General features: G+C 39.7%; 1 protein-coding gene across 6 annotated transcripts in view; it reads right to left on the bottom strand.

Annotated features, from left to right (window-relative positions):
* Positions 1-24191, bottom strand: part of SIPA1L2 (signal induced proliferation associated 1 like 2) — a 96173-nt gene that overhangs the window by 21101 nt on the left and 50881 nt on the right. For 5 of the 6 annotated variants that reach the window (XM_048486093.1, XM_048486122.1, XM_048486103.1 and 2 more), the window contains 8 exons: positions 23779-24053; positions 20470-20727; positions 18380-18463; positions 15767-15870; positions 13097-13200; positions 7117-7502; positions 4685-4909; positions 3246-3396 (listed from right to left, as the gene is read on the bottom strand). In XM_048486093.1, the coding sequence (XP_048342050.1) occupies positions 3246-3396; positions 4685-4909; positions 7117-7502; positions 13097-13200; positions 15767-15870; positions 18380-18463; positions 20470-20727; positions 23779-24053 (1587 nt within the window). The remainder of the gene's footprint in view (positions 1-3245; positions 3397-4684; positions 4910-7116; positions 7503-13096; positions 13201-15766; positions 15871-18379; positions 18464-20469; positions 20728-23778; positions 24054-24191) is intronic. The other variant, XM_048486130.1, reaches the window with a different exon arrangement.

Genomic DNA, 24191 nt, shown 5'->3' with positions numbered 1-24191 from the left:
ATAAGCATCTATTTACACTGGTAACTGATCAATCATTGTAGGCGCACCTGGGCTTGTAAACTTGGTTACCTGAAGTGGCTACCATAGACTTCAGGTCAACTTTAAGTACCTTGGGCATGTAGAGATAAGGGGAGTTTGTTGGTGATATTAAAATTATCTTAAACCATGTGGGAGGCAATTATATTTAATTATGTAAAGCATTTATAACAGCCCAATCCAGGAAGGTAGTGGGACACATCCACCTATGGAGGCAGCGTGGGTGGGTTTGTCCTCCCTGGCACCCTTACCCTTCTGGGGCATTCCAGAGGTATGGACGGGATTGGAGCCAACATTAGTGAGCTTCCATCTGGTGTTTTGCCTACTAGAATGCTGATCTTGGGGGCTTGGGAGTGAGGTAGGCTCATAGAGCCTAATGGTGGGCTTTTCAGCAGCAGCCCACTTGAAGGAGGTGGAGCGGTACCAAAGTGACACTATATCCCTCTGCTGGGGGTGTGTGTGTCTTGGTTGGGCCATCTATTTTGAGGAGGGACAACTGAGATTCAAGGCAGTTAGAGTAAAAACCATAGAACACATAAAGTTTAAAGCAACAACTATTTCAATTATTGGGCAGCCTGATCCAGAGGTGGGGGGCTCTAGAGGTGGCACAGGGCTATCCTGGTAGATTTACCCCCCCCCCAAGGCACATATCCTGGTGGAGGGGCAAATCCGCCAGCACCTGGCCACTACAGGGCCTGGGACACCCAGATGTGGCCCCCAACTCTGCACTGGTGCTCCCAAGCCATGCTGGTATGCCAGGGGCATTTCTGGGGTGGAGTCGAATTTAGTTGACTTCCACTGCCCATTCAGCCCCCTTGCGCCAGCAGAGTCAATCTCAGAGAAAAGCCATGTTTTCCATGACATATCTCCACTTTCCCCTTATGGGGGATTCTGGTAAGCCTTTTTCTTTTCTTTTTGGGCTTCCCACACCACGAGAAAGCCCTTTGGAGAGGGCTGGGTCGTATAGGAGCTGTGCCGTTCCTGCCCGCCAGTCCAGTCTGGATTGGGGTGTTAAACTGTCAGCAAAAACAGTGTAATTAACATTCATAAGAGAATGTGACCCCTAAGAAGCAGACTATAGAAACCATCAAGAGACTCTGAAGGCTGTCTTTAAAAGTTCTGTATTTCAGCACTTATGGGACTGCTCAGGGCTGGAGAAGGCACAGCGACATCCCATGAGTGGGCAGCATTGGAATGTACTGTAACAGGATTTGAAATAACTAGGTACTACTGTGCTGAATAAAGTTGGTGCATGGGCTTATGTTGGGACAAATGATTCTTCAGCCATGTGAGCCTTAAGTTCTGAAGAGTTTTACAGCATGTTGAAATGGACTTGGAAACTATGCATAGATCACAAGATAGTGGTTATATGATCCCTGCAGCCAATCTGTAAAAACAGATGGGCTACCACATTTTTTGTTGTTTTTTCTTACATCAAGTCACAGCTGATTTAAGGCAACCCTGTAAGGTTTTCAAGGCAAGAGACAGTGGGAGGTGATTTACCATAAACTACCGGCTGTGTCAGGACCCTGGTGTTTCTTGGAGGACTCCCATCCAAATACTAGCCAGGGTCAGGGCTGAGATTGGCCCAAGGTCATCCAACAAGTTTTACAATTTTGGCCAATGTCTAGAAAATTGTGGGGAATTGTGACATATAAATGCTATCAATCTCAGATGACTTTTATGAATGTCCAAAAACAGACACCAACGAATGCTCACATTTACTCAGTTTTGAGACATTCACTTATAAATGTTATCATTCTCCAAATAAATTATGTATATTTTCTATATCATAAACATACCACACATAATATGCATGCCTGTGACTGGCCATCTCACAGTGACTCACAAAATTAAAACTGATATACATGCAGTCCACATAACCTTGATAACTTGGAAAGTCTACAGACTACAAGGAATATATTTGTAGTATGTTGCTTCCTTAAAACAGTGAGCACGAAGGAAAAAATGATACGACATTTTTACTCTTTCAAGAATGTTTAAATTTGGCTGAAAGCTGGACTACTCTGAGATCCTGGTTAGAGCAGAAAATGTTGGGGAAGGGGTGTGGCTGGGAAAATTTAGAAAAAAAGATTTACCCAAGGGACTTACAAAAATTAGAACATTTAGGGAGCTCTGAAAATACAAAAATATTTTTTAAGAGAAGGTGTTACTGCCTCTAAATGTGTAGCATGAAGGCACTCTGCATATTTGTTCATGGTATTTTCTGTACTGTAGACAAATACAACATGTTTTCAAAAATATGCCGATTGATTAGATGTGACTAATTTTGTTCACAATACGCTACTGAAGTTCAGTTGTTTTCAGTGTTTATCTCTGTATATGGTGCTTGTCCTAGTATGACTGTATGAGACTATTTCTGTCCAAATAATACTGTTTTATTTACTACAAGTTTTTTCTATTTTCAACTTTTAGATTTTCCTACCTTTCAGTGGTAAAAAATGAAGGTACATGTGCTAAGATAGCATAGGGAGCAGCAGTTTGCAGCTTTCTCTCAATCATTGGAAATATCTGCAATTTGCTTATAGAAAACCAAGACCTTTTTACTTTTAAATACCCTGTTAACGGGTACAATTATATACATTAACTTATAAATGGGGAATTTTATACTCTTAAAGCAGAAAAAATAAAGTTAGGTTTGATAAAAAACTAAGTATATTTTTATTTATTTTTTTAAAGAAGAAAAAAAATTGTTTTCCAATGTTTTTATAATTTCCAGAAATTTTGCATCTATGATACCAATTAGTAAGAAGGGAACATTTTAACATGTGATAGTGCAAACGTGCAAAGTGGTATTTGTGATAATAAAGATCAGTACTTAAGCTTAAGCAATGGACTGGAATGTTCCATTCACTTGCCTGTTTTCTCCCCATGTGGCAAATAGTTCCAGGAGTCAGGAGGGGGAAGAGACTGAGAATGTGCTTCAGAAGCACAGTGTAGATTCTTGTGCTAGGGTGGCAACTGCTCCCAAAACAAACATTTAAAAAATCTACATAGCTAATTATATTTATAATTAATTAGCTATGCAACATGGGCACCAGGTTGGGGATCCTTGCACTAAAGCTTTTACAGTGTAGTTTTAAAGTATACTTACCACCTGAATTACTATCACCATAAGTTGTTTTCTGAATCCTGAGCAGCAGTATCAATTGACAGATATAATTGAAATAGAAAAAAGGGTACCTAACCTTTCGTCTGCCCTCTTCTACAGAGATGCTCTCTGGCAACATCAGCTTCAGAAACTCTTCTTTGGACAAAACATGCTGGCTTTCAGGAGCTGAATTCCTTACTGAGGCCTGAAGCTGACTTGAAGACAGCCTAACAACATCATTATAGAATCTGAAGAAACAATGGATTTTTTACCGTTAGCTAACACTTTTTGGTTTGTTTGTTTTTATAGTGCCCTGGTAGTTGAATTCTTGTTAACTTCTAAACATCCCAAAAATTAATCTCAGCTTTGGGATGCCATTTGTTTTGTTTTTTTAAAATAACAGCTCAGCTTTAAATGACCATGACCATGAGTAGAAAACATGTCATATAATTCTTTTTCTGATCAAAATGGGCACTATCATCTTACTTTACTTTATCCCTTATCACTCCTCTTCTTACTTGGATTAACATTAAGATTGCCAGCTCTGTGTTAGGAAATCTGAGTAGGATTCACTCTACTGAATACATGACATGGATTATTGCATCAGAATAACCAGTGATAGTTCCCTTGTAATCTGTTCTAGTTCACAAACATACACTATTGTTAAAAAAAAGTTCTTCAGAATAATGAGTGCCCTCTTTATAATAAATTGTATTCAGCCAAAGGAATGTCAGACTAAACTCTTAAGAATTTATTTTTCAAATGCATAGGGCTGCCAATTTCCAGGTGGGGCCTGGAGATCTGGAATCACAGCTGTTCTTCACACAACAGAGGTCAGTTCCCCTGGAGACAATGGCAGCTTTAGAGGGTGGGTTCTATGGTATTATAATCAGATGAGATCCCCTCCCTAAACCATGTCCCTGGCCCCACCCCCAAATCTCCAAGAATTTTCCAGCTTGGGGTGGTCTGGGAAAGGAAGGGGGTTTGAGAAGGGAGGGAGTTCCGTATGCATAACGCCGTAGAGTTAGGGTAGCCAGCTCTGGGATGGTAAAAACTAGAAGTTGGCAACCCTATATAGAATCTACTTTCCAGGTGTCCATTTTCTCCAGGTGAACTGATCTCTGTTGTCTGGAGAGCAACTGTATTTCCAAGAGATCCACAGCTACTACCTGGAGGTTGGCACCCTACTTATAATGCATCTTGAAAACTGGAAATTACTACTTGTTAGTACATATATCTAAGACTAGCAAAGGCAGTATAATTTGCTATCATATTCTGATCAGAGAGGAAAAAGGTTCTGTTATACCACGTTGTAATTTTTTAATGAATTACATTTATGTTGCCAGTGACCTAACTGCTTTGATGCAATGTAAACAAGAAGCAGGAGACTCATGAGAACTGACCTGCCTGATTAATGACTGTGTCTCCCTAGCCCTTTGGAGTTATTACTGGGCTTTCATGTTCTTTCATAATTTAGATTCCTCCCTTTCTAATTGCAAACATGTATTTTTCCTAGACATACATGGCAAAACTTACTCTTGACATTCAGAAGATTCAGATTCCTTAGGTGTAGGGCTACCTTCTGACTTTTTCCAGCCAATGACATATTTGCTTACTGCTCCTTGTCTAGGATAGCGTTTTGCTATTGAGCCAGAGATCTGTTGACTACTATTTTGAGACACTATGTACACTTTGGAGGTATCTAAAGATCCACTGGTTTTGATACCATGTGCTGAAGGACTTCCTGAATGATGTGACCCACTGGAAGTGAAAAAAAAGATACCAAAGAGTCTTGCAGCACCTAAAAACTACTGAAATTAGAGTGGCATAAGCTTTCAAGAGCTAGAAATTACCAGATGCATGAAGTGTTACATTCAGTCACCAGATTATATAGACAAATATAAAAAGAAAAGGGGTGAGGGAGGATGGAGACGATATAAAGAAAAGCCAAAAGGCACACTATACATGACATATGTGTATTACACATTTCACTGTAGAGGTCAGATGAAAACACAATTTATTCCAAGGGACAGATAAGCTAAATGGAACTCCTACTGATGAATTAGAAAAGTAGGATTAAAATAGTTTACATGACTTTGTAAAAAAGGACCATGAGGCGGCTTTGGACAAGCAGCAGAGGAGCACATCCACACACCAGTTCCTGGAATGCTTACTGCTGCCACTGCCCCTAAATCTTGCTCATCCTTGTTTCCCCTGATTGAGCCTTGACCAGCATAGGTGTGACAGCTCTCACACTGGTATCGCATTCCATCTCTGAAACCTCCACTCCATGCATTTCTCTTCCAAGCCATGCTTTAACTCAGCAAGGAAATGGGGGGAGAGACATAACCCCTTAAAGGGGATTAGAAGGGGAAATGGCACAGAGCAGCATGCTATTTTGAAAACTGAGCTTAGTTCCACCCACTTCCCATGATAGGTACGTGTGGGTGGACATGTCGCCCCACAAGTCTCCCTTCAAATTGGAGGGGAAAACAAGTTGGCTTGGAATTAATCCAGTCCATGCTGGGGTTTCCAGGGTTCCATGCATGGAAAAATCCCATGTAGAAACAGTTTTCTGTAATGAGCTATCCCATTTCCAGTCCCTTTGCTGTCATTCTCCTAGAATTTTAAACAATACTTTATTTCACGATTTATTTTGAAGAGGATTTTTTTCCTACTTCAGTTCCAAATTCTACATCTTGTTAAAATGAAACTGGATGTATAGAAACCAAGAAAAGCCACTTCATTGAAAATATATAACGGCTTTAAAATGTCTATTTACCGTAATCTGTTTACAAAGTACTTTGTAATTCAGAAAATGAAAGGAGGAAACCCAATTTTTGTTGAAGGCTTTCACGGCAGGAATCACTGGGGGGCTGTGTGGTTTCCGGGCTGTATGGTCGTGTTATAGCAGATCCTCTGAAGATGCCAGCCACAGATGCAGGCGAAACGTCAGGAGAGAATGCTGCTAGAACATGGCCATACAGCCCAGAAACCACACAGCACCCCAGGAAACCCACCGGGTTTAACTCAACAGGCCTTTAACAGCTCAACAAGCCATACTCGAACCTAAATTCCAAAACACACATACATCCAGATTAGAGTACCACACCCCTGTCTCAAGTCAAGGGACCTTTGACTACACAACATCAGGGCTGAGCTGCAAATCCAGTATTAAAACAATAATTCACTACCAACCTCTGATATATAAACAGTCACGCCAATGTAAACATAATTAATTGTAAACATTTATTTCATTAAGGATTTCTCTATTGTGAATGTGGATCATTCAGTCTGAAGAGGAGGAGGCCACATTGTTTACCCCTCTTTGATCCATGTCTTTATAGACAACTTTATAGACAACTCCCACATATGGCCATGCTGTGTGACAGGCACAGACTCCTTGGATTACAGTTCATGATTTGTATGTGCATATCAGGACCAAGGACATTCACAGTACTTCTATCTGAACTACAAAATATAATATTATGTAATGTTGCTTTACCACACCTTACACCTGAATAAAAATCTAAGCTGAAACACAGAAAAAGTTGTTCTTGACATAATATGGTACTAGTGTAAAACAGAATAGCATATAAGATATCAGCCTTTCTTTACTGGGATTATCCAAAGATTTTATAGCAGGAAAGCAGCAGTGTAATCAACAGGTTTCATAATGGAAATATAAGTATACCGTACAAGTATACTGCCAAGCAAACAAATTGAGATGATTCAAATAAGTATGCTATAATGTGTGCTTTTACTGTGGGATTCTATGGAGTATGTGTATCTCTACCAACAGTTTAGAGACAACTGTGGGGTAAGATTTTTCAGAGAAGGATTATTTTTGCCTTTCTTCATACATATTGAGAATGCTTCTGATGCAATATAATTTTAGTTACAACAAAAACAATTCCAAAGATTAATAACTTTATGATTGATTGTGCATATTGGAGAAAATCACCCACCTGGAATGTGAAGATATTTCACTGAGGTCTCCCATGCTGCCATCACCTGTATGACTGCTAGAAATAGCCGCATAGCTGTGAACAGCATACATTTTTGTTTGTTCATCATCAGGTCCAGCAGTTTCAGAAGATTCGGTCCACTGATCATTACAACCATGTATCCTGGACCGGCTTCCAGACAGGTGCAAAGGAGCCAAAATTGGAGTAGGCATACAGGGAGCAGTATCAATTCCACTGTCAGTGGAAGCTCCTTTGCTATAAGTTAATCCAAGCAAGTCAGTATCCATTAGGTCGCCAGAGCCAAAATGCTTGTCATCGCTGTTGCTAGATGTGTTACTGGACAGAGTATTGCTGCTGGAATGGCTGGAACAGTTTTTGTCTCCAATCTTTAAAGAAATATTTTACAACATAATTATATTTCCTGTTACTCAAAAGTTTTCACAAATGATGGATGCAAACTTAGACACATTATCATTTTTAGAAGTACCAAATAAAACTGGCACAGATACCAGATCATGCAACTAGTATTATTTGTTACATGTATTGATGGCATCATTAGTATTGTTATCAATACAACTGAAAAGCAGACTGGATTTTTTTTCACTGCATATGAGACAACATGATATTGTGCACAGTGAATTCCTTTCAGACGTATACCCAGCTATTAATATTATGAAATCCTGGTTACTGTTGAGAAACATTTTCTAAATGCTTTTAAATAACTCAGCAGAAGTTACTCTTGTCCTTTCTCAGATGAAGTAATGCTTTTCATATAGCAAGTGATCTTCTGGCTGTGTCTTTTTGGGATTGTCACCCTGTTTTTGCCCTGGTTTAAGAACGAAATCTATTTATATGAGGCTACAGAGCTGTGTTAAAAGTAAGCTTGAAACACATAGCACTCATATTAGAAGTGGGCAAATCTGAGATGACTGCCACACTCAAGCAGGAGTTATGCTGAAGACAACTACAGGTCATAGGTATTGAGCTGTGCCTCCCACAAGATGAACCACTGGTGACCCTGACTGTTTTTTCAGCAGCCTTCGTATTCCAGGTGGTTCTACCCTCAGGAAAGGATGGAAAGAGCCAGAAGATCACATGATACACTGTGTATTTGAACTGGCCCACCAGAGTGAGGTCATATTCTAGAACACAGTGCTGTGAGCACCAGTTGCCTAGTAGGAATTTCAACTTGTCTTTCACAAAGAGCTGCTTTCAAATCATACAGTAAACTGCTTCTGTAATTCAAGAACGTTTCAAAAGTAGTTTGTAATTAATAATAATGGTGAGCTACAGTTCCATGGGGAAAATCAATCTGCATGTACATTCAGAAGTTCTTTGGTTTGCTGCCAGTTAAGTGAGTCACCAGCTCTAATTAACTGCCATCCAGATCTTTGAGCAATATCTGAGAGGCATTGGCTCGCACTGCAATCTCTGAGAGGCAGCAGAAGGCATCTGAACTGAGAGCAAAAGGTGAGCTCTGTTTTTTGGGAGTTATTCTTAAAACTAAATGTGTGTTTTTGAGGGTCTGTGTTTGTTTTTTGAAGGCTTTTGTCTATGTGAGGGTTTTTCTTGTTTTTGGCAGTGTGCTTGCCTCACTTCTGAGAAGTGGGGCTTCTAGTCACTCACCAGCTCTATTTAACTGCCACCCATACAGTGGGAACCTCCAAAAGACTTCCAAATATTCCAAATTGGAGATGGCACAACAATGAAAGGTGGGGGGGGGAGGGTAGGTGTTCAAGTGGACTGGATGAGTATGGTGTGGGCAGAGGGAGGCTGGGATGGGTAGAGGAAAAAACCTGCAGAAATCTTTTCCTTTCAGAATTGAAAGGGAAAAAGTTGTGCTTTGTAAACATTCACAAAATGCAGGGAATAACAGAACAGAATGCAAAGTTGGTGCTAAGGAGGGGAAAGTGCATGCGTAAAGTGGGGGAGAACCCTGATGGGAATATATGCTGAAAGTGAAAAAGAAGGTGCACGCATAATGGGCCTAAATTATCCATCAGCGGAATGAAATTTTGCAGCCTTTCCCCTCCCACTGCAGCCCACTATCTCCACTAGATACTGCTCCTGGGGGGAACAAGGGACACTGAGGAAAAGTATGAGTAAAATCTGCTGCAAGAGTGGAGAATCAGTGGGAATAGGCAATTTACAGCCCAGAGAACTTCCAAGCAAAAAGGGGAGAAAAAATGGCAACCTGGAAAGCCCTCCATAGGGCTGAATGGAATTCAAAAGGGTGTTGCAAGTCCGAGGCCTCTGCTGAAGTATTCCCAGCTCAAAAGCCCAGGTAGAAGCTGACTAATGTTAGCAAAGATGATCCCCATCCCGCCCCAGAACCAGCATCTGCTCGTATACCAGCACAGCTCTGCGGCAGTGCCCACTTCCTGGTTTGGCTGCTGCGGAGCTAGGAGTGCCCAGATGCTGTATCTTTGTTCTCTTCACCATTGTGGGTTCCCCTTACACCAGCGAAGAGGGTAAATGTGCTGGAATGGCCCTGCTTCCAGGTGCTGTTTTGCCCCCCCTCCCCCGGGTTTGGGCAGTTAGTCTGTTTCCAACCTTTTACCTTTTCTGTTATCTAGAAGACAGAGGCGTACCTGGGCAAACTGGAGCCCTGGGCAAAACCTGAGTTTGATGCCCCCCCCCCCCATGGACAGCCACCCTCCCCCACCGTGACCAAACAATGATTTTTTCCACCAGGTCGTTTCAAAGTCACCATCACATTATAGAACATCCCCCAACTCACAAATCTGAACACAGCAATGGGCCATGCCACACAGCAGAAATAATTTTTTGAAAACATTTTCAAAATGCTTTCAAAATGTTTTATTACTGCTATGAAAACATTTTATGGTGTTTGGGTGCTGTGTGGTTTCCGGGCTGTATGGCCGTGTTCTAGCAGCATTCTCTCCTGACATTTCGCCTGCATCTGTGGCTGGCATCTTCAGAGGATCTGATAGTTGGGAAAGCAAGTGGAGTATATATACCTGTTGGAATGTCCAGGGTGGGTGGAGAAACATTGTCTGTGAGTAACAAAGAAGGCAACCAGGTCAATAGTTGAGGGCACCTGAATAGAAGTATGAGTGCAATAATGAAGATCTGAGTAGCATGGGTATAACAACACCTTTCGAGATAGCAAGGTCACTGGGTGGTTAACTGAATAGAAGTATCCTGGCCTTTGTTTCTTTTATGGTTGTCTATGGTCATCCTGTGTTTGTGTGGAGCTGAATAGCCACTGTCTTGACTCTAGTATTTTTTTCACCACTGGCAGCCAAGTTCTGCTCCATTTTCATAGTTTCTTCCTTCCTGCTGGCTAAAATTGTCCATATGTGCTTATGGATTTCAATTCGTTTCTCTGTGTAGTCTGACGAAAGGGCTTCTTGGTAGAGTGGTCCAGTAAATCTCCTCGCTCTTTTCAAATAATATTCTATGTCCAGGCTTGGTTTATCAAGTGCGTGTTCTGCTATTGCTGGATTTTTTTGGCTTCGAAATAGTCTGCAGTGCCTTTCGTGTTCTTTTGATACGCGGTTCAGCGCTTTGGCGCTTGGTGGTCCCTTATGTAGATTTGTCCATGTACTGCATTGGTATGCGATAGACTCCTGCAGTAGCTAAAGGATCCCTCTTATCCTTTGCTGAACGTAGCATCTGTTGAATTTTCTTAGTGGGTCTGTAGATTGTTTGTAGGTTGTGCTTCTTCATCAGTTTTCCTATGCGATCAGTGGTTCCCTTGATGTATGGTAAGAACACTCTCTCTCTAGATGGCTCTTAATCTTTGATCCTCTGAAGATGCCAGCCACAGATGCAGGCGAAACGTCAGGAGAGAATGCTGCTAGAACACGGCCATACAGCCCAGAAACCACACAGCACCCAAGTGATTCCGGCCGTGAAAGCCTTTGACAATACATTTTATGGTGTTGTATCCAGTCGCCCCAATTGGGGGAAACAGCATTCGCTTTCAATGTTATTTAAACTGGGGATCTGAAATTTTCCTTTTGTTGTGGATTTAAAAGGAGGTTCCGCCCTCCTTAGTTTAAACAAGTGATGCCGGAATCCACCTCAAATGTTAATTATTTTTACTTTAGTGCTCAACCTAGGGGATTCGTGATTCTCCTTTTAAATCCACCTTAAAGGGAGAATCTGGGGTCCCCAGTTTAGACAACATTGAAAGTTATTCTATTTTGGGGTGGATTCTCCTCCACCCTGAAACAATATCCCTTTCAATGTTAAAACTGGGGACCTCAGATTCTTTCTTTAAATCCATGCCGAAGGGGGTGGATTTAATAATAATAACAACAACAACAACAACAACAACAACAACAACAACAACAACCTTTATTAGGCATTAAGAGAATAAAAGAAAGAAAGAAAACAAGCATTGGCAGGAAGGGAGTGGATTTAAAAAGAGAATCTGGGGAAATTTAGGGGTTGCCTGTTGTCAGGGGTGCAATTATTAAGATAGCAGCACCAAAATTTCAGAGTATCTTCATGAGCCCCTATTGATGATATCATCCAGGTTTGGTTAAGTTTGGTTCAGGGGGTCCAAAGCTATGGACTCTCAAAGGTGTAGCCCCCATCTCCTATTAACTCCCATCGGAAACAATGGGGGATGGGGGCACTCCTTTTGGGAGTCCATAACTTTGGACTCCCTAAACCAAACTTCACCAAACCTGGGTGATATCATTAGGAGAGTCTCCCAAAAAATCCCTGAAATGTGGGTACTGCTAGCCTAAAATCTGCACTCCCTGCAGGCCAAAAACAGAAAAAACACTAAAAATACAAAATCCCCCACAAACGAACCTGCAATTTTGTCGCCCACCACAAGGTGGCGCCCTGGGCAGCTGCCCACTTTGCCCAATTTGTGTCCCAAGTTAGAAGAGTGGGTATCAGAAAAATCGGGTAATGGTCATGGAACAGGCTGCAGGGAATAAAACCTCAGGCTGAAAAATCAAATTTGGTGGATGCTCTTTTGTTTTATTCACAAAAGCACACATCCAGGATCAAGTTGGAGTTGAAGGGAAGGTGAAAGGGTTAGATATGTAAATTAGGGAGAAGAGGAGAATATGGCTTGGCTTAATTCCTACATCAGTTTACCACAAAAGTAATATTAGTGCAACAATAGGCTCTGTTTCCCAGTTTTCACACTTCAATTCTCACATTATTTAATTCAGCTGGAAATAATTGTTTCTTAACAACAGGTTACCACCACCGCCCCCAAAATTAGCAAGAACAATCACAACAAGATTCTAATTAGATGCATTCTTTAAAAGTGAACGTTTTCTTAAATAATAAAATATGTGATCACTGGTAATTAAAGTAGATGTTTATTCCTCACAATATGACAAGAGATGAAAAAGTATGAATGTCACTTGAATACAATAGGGACAAAGCAACCCAATGTAAATCAAGTTCTAATCAGATACTAGAATAATGCTTACATTAGCGAGGCTTTAATCCATTCAGTGACCTCAAAACAAGTGCATTTTAAAGAGCATTTGTTGTTTCTAGGTCACTGCCAGAAAAAAAAAAACACTTGAAACCACTCCTAAATTAGAGACGCTTATTAGTTCTGCATAATAGTTAGAAAATAGTCAGACAGTGTCATCTACATTTGCAATGTGGGTAGATATAACTGGCTGGACTCCTTGCTAAGGGATCAGATTTGCACAAATTGCCATTTCTTATACTGAAGTCTACCAAGATAGTAGCATAGAATATAAAACCAATGAAAAGGGGGGAATTCAGTAGAATGGTACAGAAATAAGTTTCTTTGCACTTGCAGTTTATGCCTCTCACAGTATAATATTCTCCATATTTCTGATCTCTATATGTAAAGGCTGTTATGGTACTTTCAATGAGGTTGGTGTATTCATCAGCACCAGCTTCTGCAAATTCTTCCTGTCTATTTCTCCCCTTTACATCACAGGCTGTGTGCACATTCACACAAGAACAATTCCTATGTTGGAAAACCCTAAGTAAAAAGACTTACATGAGAAAATTTGTTTGGTGAATCCTTGCCATTGTTCTCTTTCTGTAAAGCCCGGTCTTTATAGGAACTCAAGACTTTGGTAGATGGTGCATGCCACTTGGTTTCTGTCATAAATAATTATGTGTTTTAATTTCTAAAAATGTAAAACATATTGTACAAAGGACTCACGATTTAATGCTATCTTGTTTCACATAGATAAATTCTTTGTAATTTCCTGATCAAATATCATGCATTTGTTCACTCACTTAAATTAACAACACTATTTAATACACTAAAATGAGATTCTGAAAAAGAATTAAGAGCTTGTTGTAAATATCTGTATGCAATGTAAATGAAACAAATGTAAACAGAATCTTAAGTCAGGACTACCAAGTGGGGTGGATTGGAGATCTGGAATTTAGTTTCCATGGAGCCCAGCAAATCATATGATGTTTTCATGTGACATTTGAACTGGCTCTGTGTAGTGGGGTGGGGGGAGCAGCAGAGGGAATCTTTGTCTGGGTTCTTTTGTAGCTCTCAGCAACTCTATATGAAATCAATGTGCAAATCCTTATTCTACTTCCAAACTCCTTTGGTGTGCAGACGTGAAAAAGGAAATTATTGGAATGAAAAGGAACATCTTAGGATCTGCAGAAAAACGTGATGGAACTTGTAAGGAAGGCAACTGTTAAAATTAGTCCCTTGTTAAATGAAACTAATTGTATATGCCCAGACAACTCCCTGCAGCCCCAAATGTCAACTGTGGGATATTCTTGCTATGTCACCATTCTGTTGCCATAGGAGTGAGAAGGTAGGGACAGAGAGAGACAGGAAAATAAAAGTAGAGAATAACATCAGTATATGGGTGTGTATTAGTCAGTTTGCCAAGAACAGGCTACGCAAAGACATACATGCCAGAGTGTAACGAATCAGACATACGCAAACAATCTGAAAAACCAGACTTCTCACCACCAGTCTTCTCAAAACTGGGTATCGGATATGGATCAGCAAACAGAGAAGGAAGAGGTGCTACAATATGCAGGTAAATGGTCCAAGAGACAGTGACAATAGTTCTGACCCTCAGGTGGCAGATGCATGCATATTTATATAAAAATTATCTTTGGATGTCAGAACATCTTTGTGAGAAATGAATATTAAAATGAGATGCAACATATCAATATATAATTTAAAAGGAAGAACAACACACTTCCCCCATGGCTTCAGCCTATGCTAAATTCAGAATTTATACGGGGCTGAAAGATGACATGCAGCATACCCATGTAAGATTGCCAGCTATTATGGGATGTGTGACACAATATCCATATGTTCCATGTGATTAATGAACCAAAACATTACTGGAGCAGCAAGGAAGCCATGAGGAAACTGCAACCACAGTGTTTTGTAGTATATAAAACAGGAGAGATTCTCACAGCACAAGATACCATGTACTTGTGTATGCAAGAAAGCGCTGTAAGGACTGTGAGGAACGTGTGAAAAAGAAGAAGAGTTTATTTTTATGCCCTGCTTTTCTCTACCTTCAGGAGTCTCAAAGCAGCTTATAACCACCTTCCTTTCCTCTACCCACGACACATAGCTTGTGAGGTAGATGGGGCTGAGATATTTCTGAGAGAACTGTGACTGGTCCAAAGTCAGCCAGCAGGCTCCATGTGGAGGAGTGAGGAATTACACCCATTTCTCCAGATCAGAGTCTGCCACACAGAGAGAGCAGCAGTGGCGTAGGAGGTTAAGAGCTCATGTGTCTAATCTGGAGGAACCTGGTTTGATTCCCAGCTCTGCTGCCTGAGCTGTAGAGGCTTATCTGGGGAATTCAGATTAGCCTGTGCACTCCCACACACGCCAGCTGGGTGACCTTGGGCTAGTCACAGCTTCTCGGACCTCTCTCAGCCCCACCTACCTCACAGGGTGTTTGTTGTGAGGGGGGAGGGGCAAGGAGATTGTAAGCCCCTTTGAGTCTCCTGCAGGAGAGAAAGGGGGGATATAAATCCAAACTCCTCCTCCTCCTCCTCTTCTTCCTCTTCTTCTTCTTAAGCAGTATACTACACTGACTTTTAGCATAACAAAATATGGGTATGTGGAAGAATGTCAAAAACTGTTTGAAGAAACACATGTACTATCAATATAAAAGGGGACAAAAAGAAGATAAAAAGCAAGGGACAAGTACAAGGATTTTTTGGAGGGAGAACTATTTTGGGGACCTTTCCTCATTTTGATATATGCAAAATGTACCAAAGAGCAATTGAACATGCCACTGTATCGCTCCCAAATTCCCACTAATTCAGAACTAACGTTTTGTGTCAACTATGAATCTTGCCATTTAGCTAAAAATGCATGTATTTTTTAGTATTAACTGAAACGTTTAGATTCAGATGCATGGATCTCATATATCAAAAATTATTTGTTGAATTCTGAATGTTCTACAGACTATTTTAAAAGCAACAAGATTGGTCCATGCTTTGTAGTAAGAAGATATCATGGGTTCTCCTCTGTTCAGTTCAGTCTGGCACTTTGTATTCTTGTGCTTCTAAATCAGCCAGGAAGTGCTACATGTTTCATTTTTGGGGATGTTTTAAGATGTCAGACTGTTAATATCTTTTATGAGACAGGCTTCAATGCAAGTAGAAAGCAGGATAAGCAAAAATGGCCATTCAGTTTAGAGAAGTCATTCCTTACCACTGAGATGTCTGGCCCCTTCCAAAGATTCTTCATGTTCTCTGCCTCCTTCATTTTCGAGTGGACCTGAACTTTGATGCTCGTGAAGTAACGGGGACTGGCACCTTGTAACAAAGAGAAATAAAGATGCTTTTCCCCCTGTGAAAGCAACTAATTATAGTAAAAAATGCTTCCTTTAGGATAGCTACAGAATTCTTCCTCCCCTTGTTCTTCTTCTCATTAAAGTTATCAGCAAGAGCAGCCATGGTGGTTTCAGTTCTACAACCAAGTTTTTTGTAAATCTGTCACCTTTTCAACATTACATTACTAATTCCCATTATTTAATCCCAAGAGTTTATCCAGCATTCAGATTTTTAGTAGTATATAGCCCGTGTAGTTTGTAATGATATTCTAAATCTAGAACTAGAGTACACCTGTTATGATGTATAGTTAAAATATAATGGCAAAAATAGCTCCCTTGTGCCCACAGAAATTCAAGATAGAACAAGCCAATGGACTGGGTTTTTCTTAGAGTAGCTGAACAACCTGAAATACTTAAAAAGTGAATATTGAACATTATAGTATCTTGCATAGATGTTGGTTTTGGGGAGGACAGGAGTGGGATGGTTTTCTATTTTTCAGAACTTTGGCCACCCAAAATACAGGTTGAGTCTCATGGAAATGTTCCACTAACATAATATAAAAGGGGGGGGGGGGCTAGCAATTGTTTCCACCTGCTAAAAAGCTCTGACTCCCCACTCATGCTGTTCTTGGAAGCCTCCTGTTCTCCAAGAGCAGCAAGTGGAGGGGGAAGACAAGAATAATATGGTCTGCTTACAAAAATTATTTCCATCAGCAGAAATAGGCTGTAAGACGCAAGTGATTGTGCATATGGAAATATCTCAAATAAATTTGCTAGGTGGACTGATAACTAGTAGAAAGATCCACATAAACCAGAGGATTTTTTTGTATTATTACAAAATAGGTTAATCCATGAAGAAAAACCTTTGCATTCTTTCTTTCTTGATACAGCTGTTGTTGTTGAAGAGGAAAGTAAGTTGGACCAGTATCTAGGAGACCCAGTTTCGAATTCCAACTGTGCCTTAAAGGATTGGCGTGAAAGTAAAAATGGGACAGAGAGAACTGGCTATGCTACAAAAAGCTCCTTGAATTTTTGAGCTGATATTATTGTAAAGTTATCTAAAAAACTACAACTAAACCTATTTTAAATTAAAATAAAATGGTCTCTAGACGGGGAGGAAGGAGGTCGGGCAGGGGATACCCTCCCCCTCCAGTCAGATTTCCTGTGGTCAGTGCTCATCATCCTTGTTAGATAGGTCCTGGTGTTTGTTTGAGGTGGCAGGGGAGGGTGGTGGAGCAACACACTGCCATGCCAACCTGGGTTGCTTTCGGGGGCAAGAATGAGTGCGCAATGGGGAGGCCAGGGTGGGCTTGGCAAGGCAGTGGGCGCTAACCTGCTGCTGCCCTAGCACACCGGAATGCTGTTTGGGATGGGGGGAGGCTCTTAGGTTGGGGGAAGGCAGGCAGGGATGGGATGGAATGTCACCCACCAATGGTCATACAGGGGGTTGGTTGGGGGTTTGCTGTCAGACATTCCATCTTTTAGGCAATTGTACATAAGGACAGGTGTCAGATTTGGGGGGAGGCACAATATGAGAACTTGCCCCAGGCGCCATTTTCTGTAGATGAACCCCTGTTGGGAAAAAGTTCTTTTTTATACACTTTCAAAGGAATATGACAATGCATCCAGAGATGCAACCCATGTTTGTTGATTTGGCTTGGAATGCCCCCAAGGAAAAGCAGCTTAGTGGTCTAAGGGAATATCTTATAACTGTAATACAACCAAGGCTGTGTTCAAAGAAGAGATAAGGTCAGCCACTTCATGTGGAAGGTGTGCTGCTGAGAACTGAAGCTGATTGATATGGGGGTCTAAAATTAGGGAGGTGTCAATACCATGTAAAACAGGCCCTACATTTGGCCAGGATTGTCCAAAATCTTTCCCCTCTCTACCTGTTATTCCCTGTTGTTCGAATGCACCAAACTACCTGGTATACTATACAGATGAGCAAACCTAGTCAGTGAAAGAAGACATCTAGAAACAACTGTACACATTCCATAGATCTCTCCATATTATACATTTTGATCAGGGCTGCAATAGGAACAGCAGAAAAATCAACAGGAAACTCCTGAGGGTTATCCTTCTAGGACCATTCCAACTCGTCAACTATCCCTGCAGAGATGAAGAGTTTAGTAGTCCTAAACCTCCAATTTAATTTGCATGAAGTAACTCTCTAATCTATGCTGCTGTGTTGAAAGTAACAGGAGACTCCTTTACAAAGACAACAATTTGATAGTCTGTAATAACATTTTATGCAAGCAATGGGTTAGATACCGCAGAGTATTCTCACTGATGGAGAGATTTACATCCACAGACTATGATCGTCTTGCCTCCTCCTTGCTGTAGCACATGTCATTCCTTGCGGTCCCCCAGCAGTGGAGGGAGGCAAAAAAAGTCATGTTCTGCTGACAAAAATCCTTCCATCAGTGAAAATGCACTCTGGGATCTAAGGCAATTGGCATACAAATGAAACAGAGATGTAAAGAAACGAGTACCCATCATATCCCACTTGATGCCTCCACTGACTACTCCCACTTGGTCCTGGGTCACTGGAGGATGACTGGTTGCTTGGCGAGCTTCTGAAATAATTGACCAAAATTATTAAAATGAATTGTGAAATCTGTGGTATTTCAAATTCTATTTTGGTATTTTAGTACAAATTAAAACATAAAAATGAAGTTCATAAAATATGTATACAGTTAAAAAATCAGAAATATTAATATTCCTGAGTCCTTCGGGGGTAGGGCGGTTTATCAAATCAAATCAATCAATCAATCAATCAATCAATCAATCAATCAATAATATGAGGGCTTTGGTGAAATCCTTTGTGGAATTATACCCTTGTATATGTGGTATAGACTTAACTATCATAGTCCAGCATTTGGTAAAAATATGAGAATTAAATGCATTTAATTATGAGCAGGCTATGTCAATATTCTCAATTATGAGCAGGCTATGTCAATATTCTCAAGTAGAAATTATTTCATGATTTTATATATCAACTTTTATTTGGACAAATATCTATAAATTGATGTTATCAAGTGTCCCAAAATGTCAGTATTTTTAAGGATCTACTTCTGTAAGAGGAAAGAGTTATTTCAGGACAGGTTAAAGAAGAAAACTGGGAAAGTGTGTAAATGTTCCTAACTCTTCCAACTTAAGAACTACTATTTGAAGAAGCTTATGTTTACGAAACAAAGCAGTGACTGCCAAGAGATATTTCTTGAATTACAAAATAGTTCTTGCATATAACCATCATAAGTTCCTCATCCCAATTGTTCTTTTACAAGCCATAGCTATATTATGACGCTTTATTAACGTGACTTTTACATTCCTAAGCAAACAATTTAAAAAAACAATTTTATGTTTTACTTCCAAAAAAGCCTCTGGTATGCCAAATATTTTTCACCACTGTATAAATGAAAGTAGAACATCTGCCATAGCATGATGCTTCAGTATCATATAAGGGACAAATGTGAGCAAGACATTAGTCTGTAATAAATGGAAAAGTTAAAACACATTACTACAAATATGCGCTCTTGCACAGGAGAGAGATAACAAAAGCCACCAAAAATAAGATCTGCAAGATATTTGTCCTGAAAACAGAGTTGACTGGTTAATTTGCAGAAGCATTTTAAAAGAAGCTTAAGTGGTACAAAGACTAACATGAAGTTAGTATTGTAAGTAATTCCTGGAAATGTAAACCATTGGCTATATTCACAAGAAAGGGTGGATGTACAGCAAGGTCAGCAGAGGGGCATGTGGATGCAGCAACAACCTGCCCACCTATTAACAGCCTGCTGTTTTACTCTTCACCTCTACCAGCTGACTCTGCAATCCCTGTTCAAAAGCCAAAGCAGTTCATCCTCCTTGCCTTGCTGCTCACCCAGGCCTCTTTCAAAAATGTGGCAAGCCATCACACATGTCTTGTAAGAACTTCGTGGATGCTCAGAAAAGTTTGGGAAGTCCTATAAGACTGCTTTAAAGCAGGCATAGAGGATTAGCTGCTTTGACTCCTAAGCAGAGACAGAAGAAATGGCTGTTGGCTTCAGGTGCTACTACACACTGATCCAAAAATGCTGAGGGCAGGCAAATGAAGTATATAATTCTTTTGCAAAAACAGCTACTGTTCAACACTATCAAAATCAATGGATGCATGTTTCCCATTAACTGCAGCTAAGGTAGACTGCCCTGAGTGCCTGTAATAAGATAACTTTATTCATTTACAAACAATTGGCCCTCTTTTTTTTAACGAAAGCTTATTATTCATCTACACTGTCACACTGGGACAATCACCAGGTGATGGTAGAGTAGCTCAACAACTTTTGTACTCCTTTGCAAACAGAGGGCAAAGTTGGAATTTTGGTACTTTTCCATCATCATTAACAGCAGTGACTATTTCAACAACTATTTGTGTAAGCAAATTCTGATCTCACAAATTCAAAAGAGCAAAGCTCTGTTAAAATTGTATAGTGCATGAATGACTCCTTATACAGACATAAAGATCACTTCACGCCAAAAATTAGGAACATTCTCAGTAATTAATGTAGCAAAAGGCCCAGAACTAACACACAAAGTGTATTACCTTGCACAATCTGACAGCTTTCGATCAAATGAAGTACTGCGAGGAATGGCTGTTTGTGCCTGCTGCAGAAGCTGTTGACTCTGCAGTCTATCAGATGTTCCTAGGCTTGGAGAGGCACGAGAGAGAGACTGGCTAGCAGGAGCTGGCACCCGATGCCAAGTAGTATTCCTCCTGAAAGGGGTTTTATATTCACAAGGGGTACCTTCACTATCAAGTTTGTATTCCACCATGGGGATTCGACAAAGTTCTGAGCAACCCCTGCAGTAAACATAGATATGGAAACTTTTAGGACTGAAGATATACTTTCCATCATAATAATCACATTATTTCCTTTTAAATATATATGGGACATTGCCTATTGCATGCTGAAACAAGTAAGCAGGGAACACTTTTTAAAAATCTGTATCTAATAATTTCTATGAAAGATTTTATGCAAGTGTCCAGGAAGAAACTGATCACACACTTAAACAAGATGTACTGATAATCATAAGTGACTGGGATACAAAAGTAGGGAAAAAACTAGAATCAAATACTGTTGGAAGATTGACTCAGGAGATTGACTCACAGAATTCTGTGAGGACAACAATTTGTTCATCACAAACACATGTTTCAGGCAAACCGAGCAGACAATTGCATACCCAGACATAATTGAAAAGCTAATATAGAAACCAAATAGATTACATCATTACAAGCAGAAAATGGAAAAGCTCTATTCTCTCTGCTAAAAAAAGACCAAGAGCTGATTGTGGCATACATCATGAATTGTTAATATTGAAAATTAGAATAAGGCTGAAGAAAAACACCAAACATTCACAGTGACAAAATGCAATCTAAACAACATTCCTGAAGAATACATACATCATGTAAAGAATAGATTTACATTACTAAGTTCCAGTGAATGTGAACTGGAACAACTGTGGGTTAAAACTACTTCATTTCATTATTAGATCCAGGGAAGTTTGCATTACAAACCAGATAAGTTTCAAAAAAGAATGCACAAAGACTATTCATATAGCCAAAAGAAATTAAAAGCCTTGATGGATAACTGAATAACTTTTCAAATCATAAAGATAAGCAAGAAGCAAAAGTAAAAAGTGACAGAAATAGAATCAGAAGTCTAGCCGGTGTAAAGAAATAGTACAACAAAAAAGAACAAGAATCTTTCACGAGACTCAAGAAATCAGAGGGAAATTTAAAGCACTATTAGGCATGCTGAAAGATCAACATGGAAATACATTAACTGAACAGGACAAAAGGAAAAGAAAGGATGAGAACGCTGAAGAACTATATAGAAGAGACATTGTAGTGCATGAAGGATGAAGAAGAACCTACAGTATTAGCAAATGAAGTGAAAGCTGAACTCAATGCAAGCTGGGAAGAAGCTACAAAACATGTTTAAGGATGTAATTAAAAATGAACCAAAATAAGCTGTTTTGTTAAATAATTTGCCTAAGCTACACTGTCAAGGAATTTTGTTATAAGGCTGTTCTATATGCTGGATGCATTTCTATGTATGAATGTGGCATCAAATGATTTTATTAATGTATTTTCATATATGTACTGTTGAAGGCTTTCATGGCCAGAATCAACTGACTGTGGTGAGTTTTCCAGACTGACTGTACTGGGTTTTCTGGTAGTTATTACTCCTAATCTTTTACTTGCATCTACGGCTGGCATCTTCAGAGGCATGTCACAGTGAAATGGGTTTCTCCCCATGGCATAGTGTGAAATTGCCAGCCAGAGATTCAGGCAACAGTTAGGAGCAAAAACTATCAGACCACAGCCACAATGCCCAGAAAACCCACAAAAGCCAGTATTTGCCTTTGTGTCTGTGGTGAATTCTATGAACGCTTGAAGGGATTGTTCTCATTTACATATGATTAAAATAAATTTATTAGGATATACACAGAGTACTGGTTCATTTTAGTTATCTGATAGCTTGGATACAGTTTTGCTGCTTATAGTTTGTATCTCATACTGTTGATATTATAAGTGTAAGGATGTTCCAGTGGTGACCAAGATCGATCTAATTCATGCTATAGTATTCCCCATTACAATGTATGGGTGTGAAAGTTGGGCAATGAAGAAATCTGACAGGAAGAAAGTTGACTAATTTGAAATGTGGTGTTGGAGAAGAGTTTTACAGATACTGCAGACTACTCAAAAAGACGAATAGGTTCATTTTAGATCAGATGAAGTTTGACTTGTCCATAGAAGATAAAATGACCAGACTGAAGTTTTCATACCTCGGTCACATTTTGATAAAACAGGAGTCCTTGGAAAAGACAATAATGTTAGGAAAAGTTGAATGTAGCAGAGAATATGAAAGACCCAACATGAAATGAATTAATTCAATAAAGGAAACCACAGCCCTCGTTTTCAAGACCTCAGCAAAGCTATTAGCGATATTTCATAAAGTCACCATAACACAGAAGTGACTTGACAACACTTAACACACACACCTCTATTGCTGTATGAAAGCATGTGTTACAAGACTCAAAAAAGTGGAACTAAATAACTGAAAAAGCTCAAAATTTACATTAAAAATCATTACTAGTCCAAAGTATCAATAAATCAATAAATGTATCAATAAATATTGATGCCAGGTGACAAAAGCAGTTAATGAGCTACACATCCTAATGCTAATATTACTATTATTAATATTAACTATTATTTGGGGGGTCCAACTAACTGAGTAAGCCATATCCACTAACTTCAATAAATCTCTGGATCCTATAAACCCTTTGATTTCCTAACTAAGATAACACTGGAAGAGCAAGGCTTCCGTCAAACAGAAGGAACAACAGGTGAAGAATTTTTCAGTTGACCTTCGGAAAGGATACATTTAGTCTGCATTCTTGATACTGTGATGACAAAATAATAAGCATCAGTTTTAAAATTTTAGTACAGATGAGTGACAAAGTTGGCAATCTTAAGGACACTTCCTTGGGAGTAAACACCATTGAATAAAATGGGACTGACTTCAGAGCGGACCAACTTAGAGCAGGACTTGTTGATTTAAAAACAAGTATTTTCAGAAAACGAGGTGATAAGCAATGATGTGTGCAATATCATTCAAAGGGCATGGAGTGTCAATAGGCAATATTGCAATTTTATTAAATAATTTTACAACTGATTTTGGGGGAAAAAACACATCACACAAAAATCCCTACCTGTTTTAACTTCAACAATCTTCTTAGCAATACCAGACAATACTGATTTTCTATGCATCCATATTAAAGAAAGTCAACAGTGAAAGGTCAAAATAATCAATGTTAAAGATATATGCGATACATTATCAAAGGTTACCTTCTAGGTGACCCATCCTCATGTGGCTGAATAATCACCACCTTTACAGTCATAGAAGTGCGGAGCAGATCAATCATTTGTTCATGAGTAAGGGTTGCTACAGCCACTTTACAGATTTCCACTAGTCGACTGCCTTGACGTAAGCCTGACTTCCATGCATAACCAAATGGCTCCACATCTGCTACAATCCCTTCAAAATTAACATGAAATCCAAGCTGTCCCAAGCCATTTCTCCTCAGAGTCATTTCTGCTGTTTCACATCCTCTGGTAACTATCTGGAAAAGTATTTTATTGTTATCTATAGTCTCACTAGACAAGAAAAGTACAATTTACATATAATCTAAAGCTAGAGGGAAAAGGGGGAAATTGGGATTTTTTTTTTAAATTTAAGTTTCATACACAGCCTAAAATTA

Source organism: Sphaerodactylus townsendi, linkage group LG01, assembly GCF_021028975.2.
Source record: "Sphaerodactylus townsendi isolate TG3544 linkage group LG01, MPM_Stown_v2.3, whole genome shotgun sequence".
NCBI lineage: Eukaryota > Metazoa > Chordata > Lepidosauria > Squamata > Sphaerodactylidae > Sphaerodactylus > Sphaerodactylus townsendi.
This window is presented reverse-complemented; position numbering and strand designations above follow the sequence as displayed.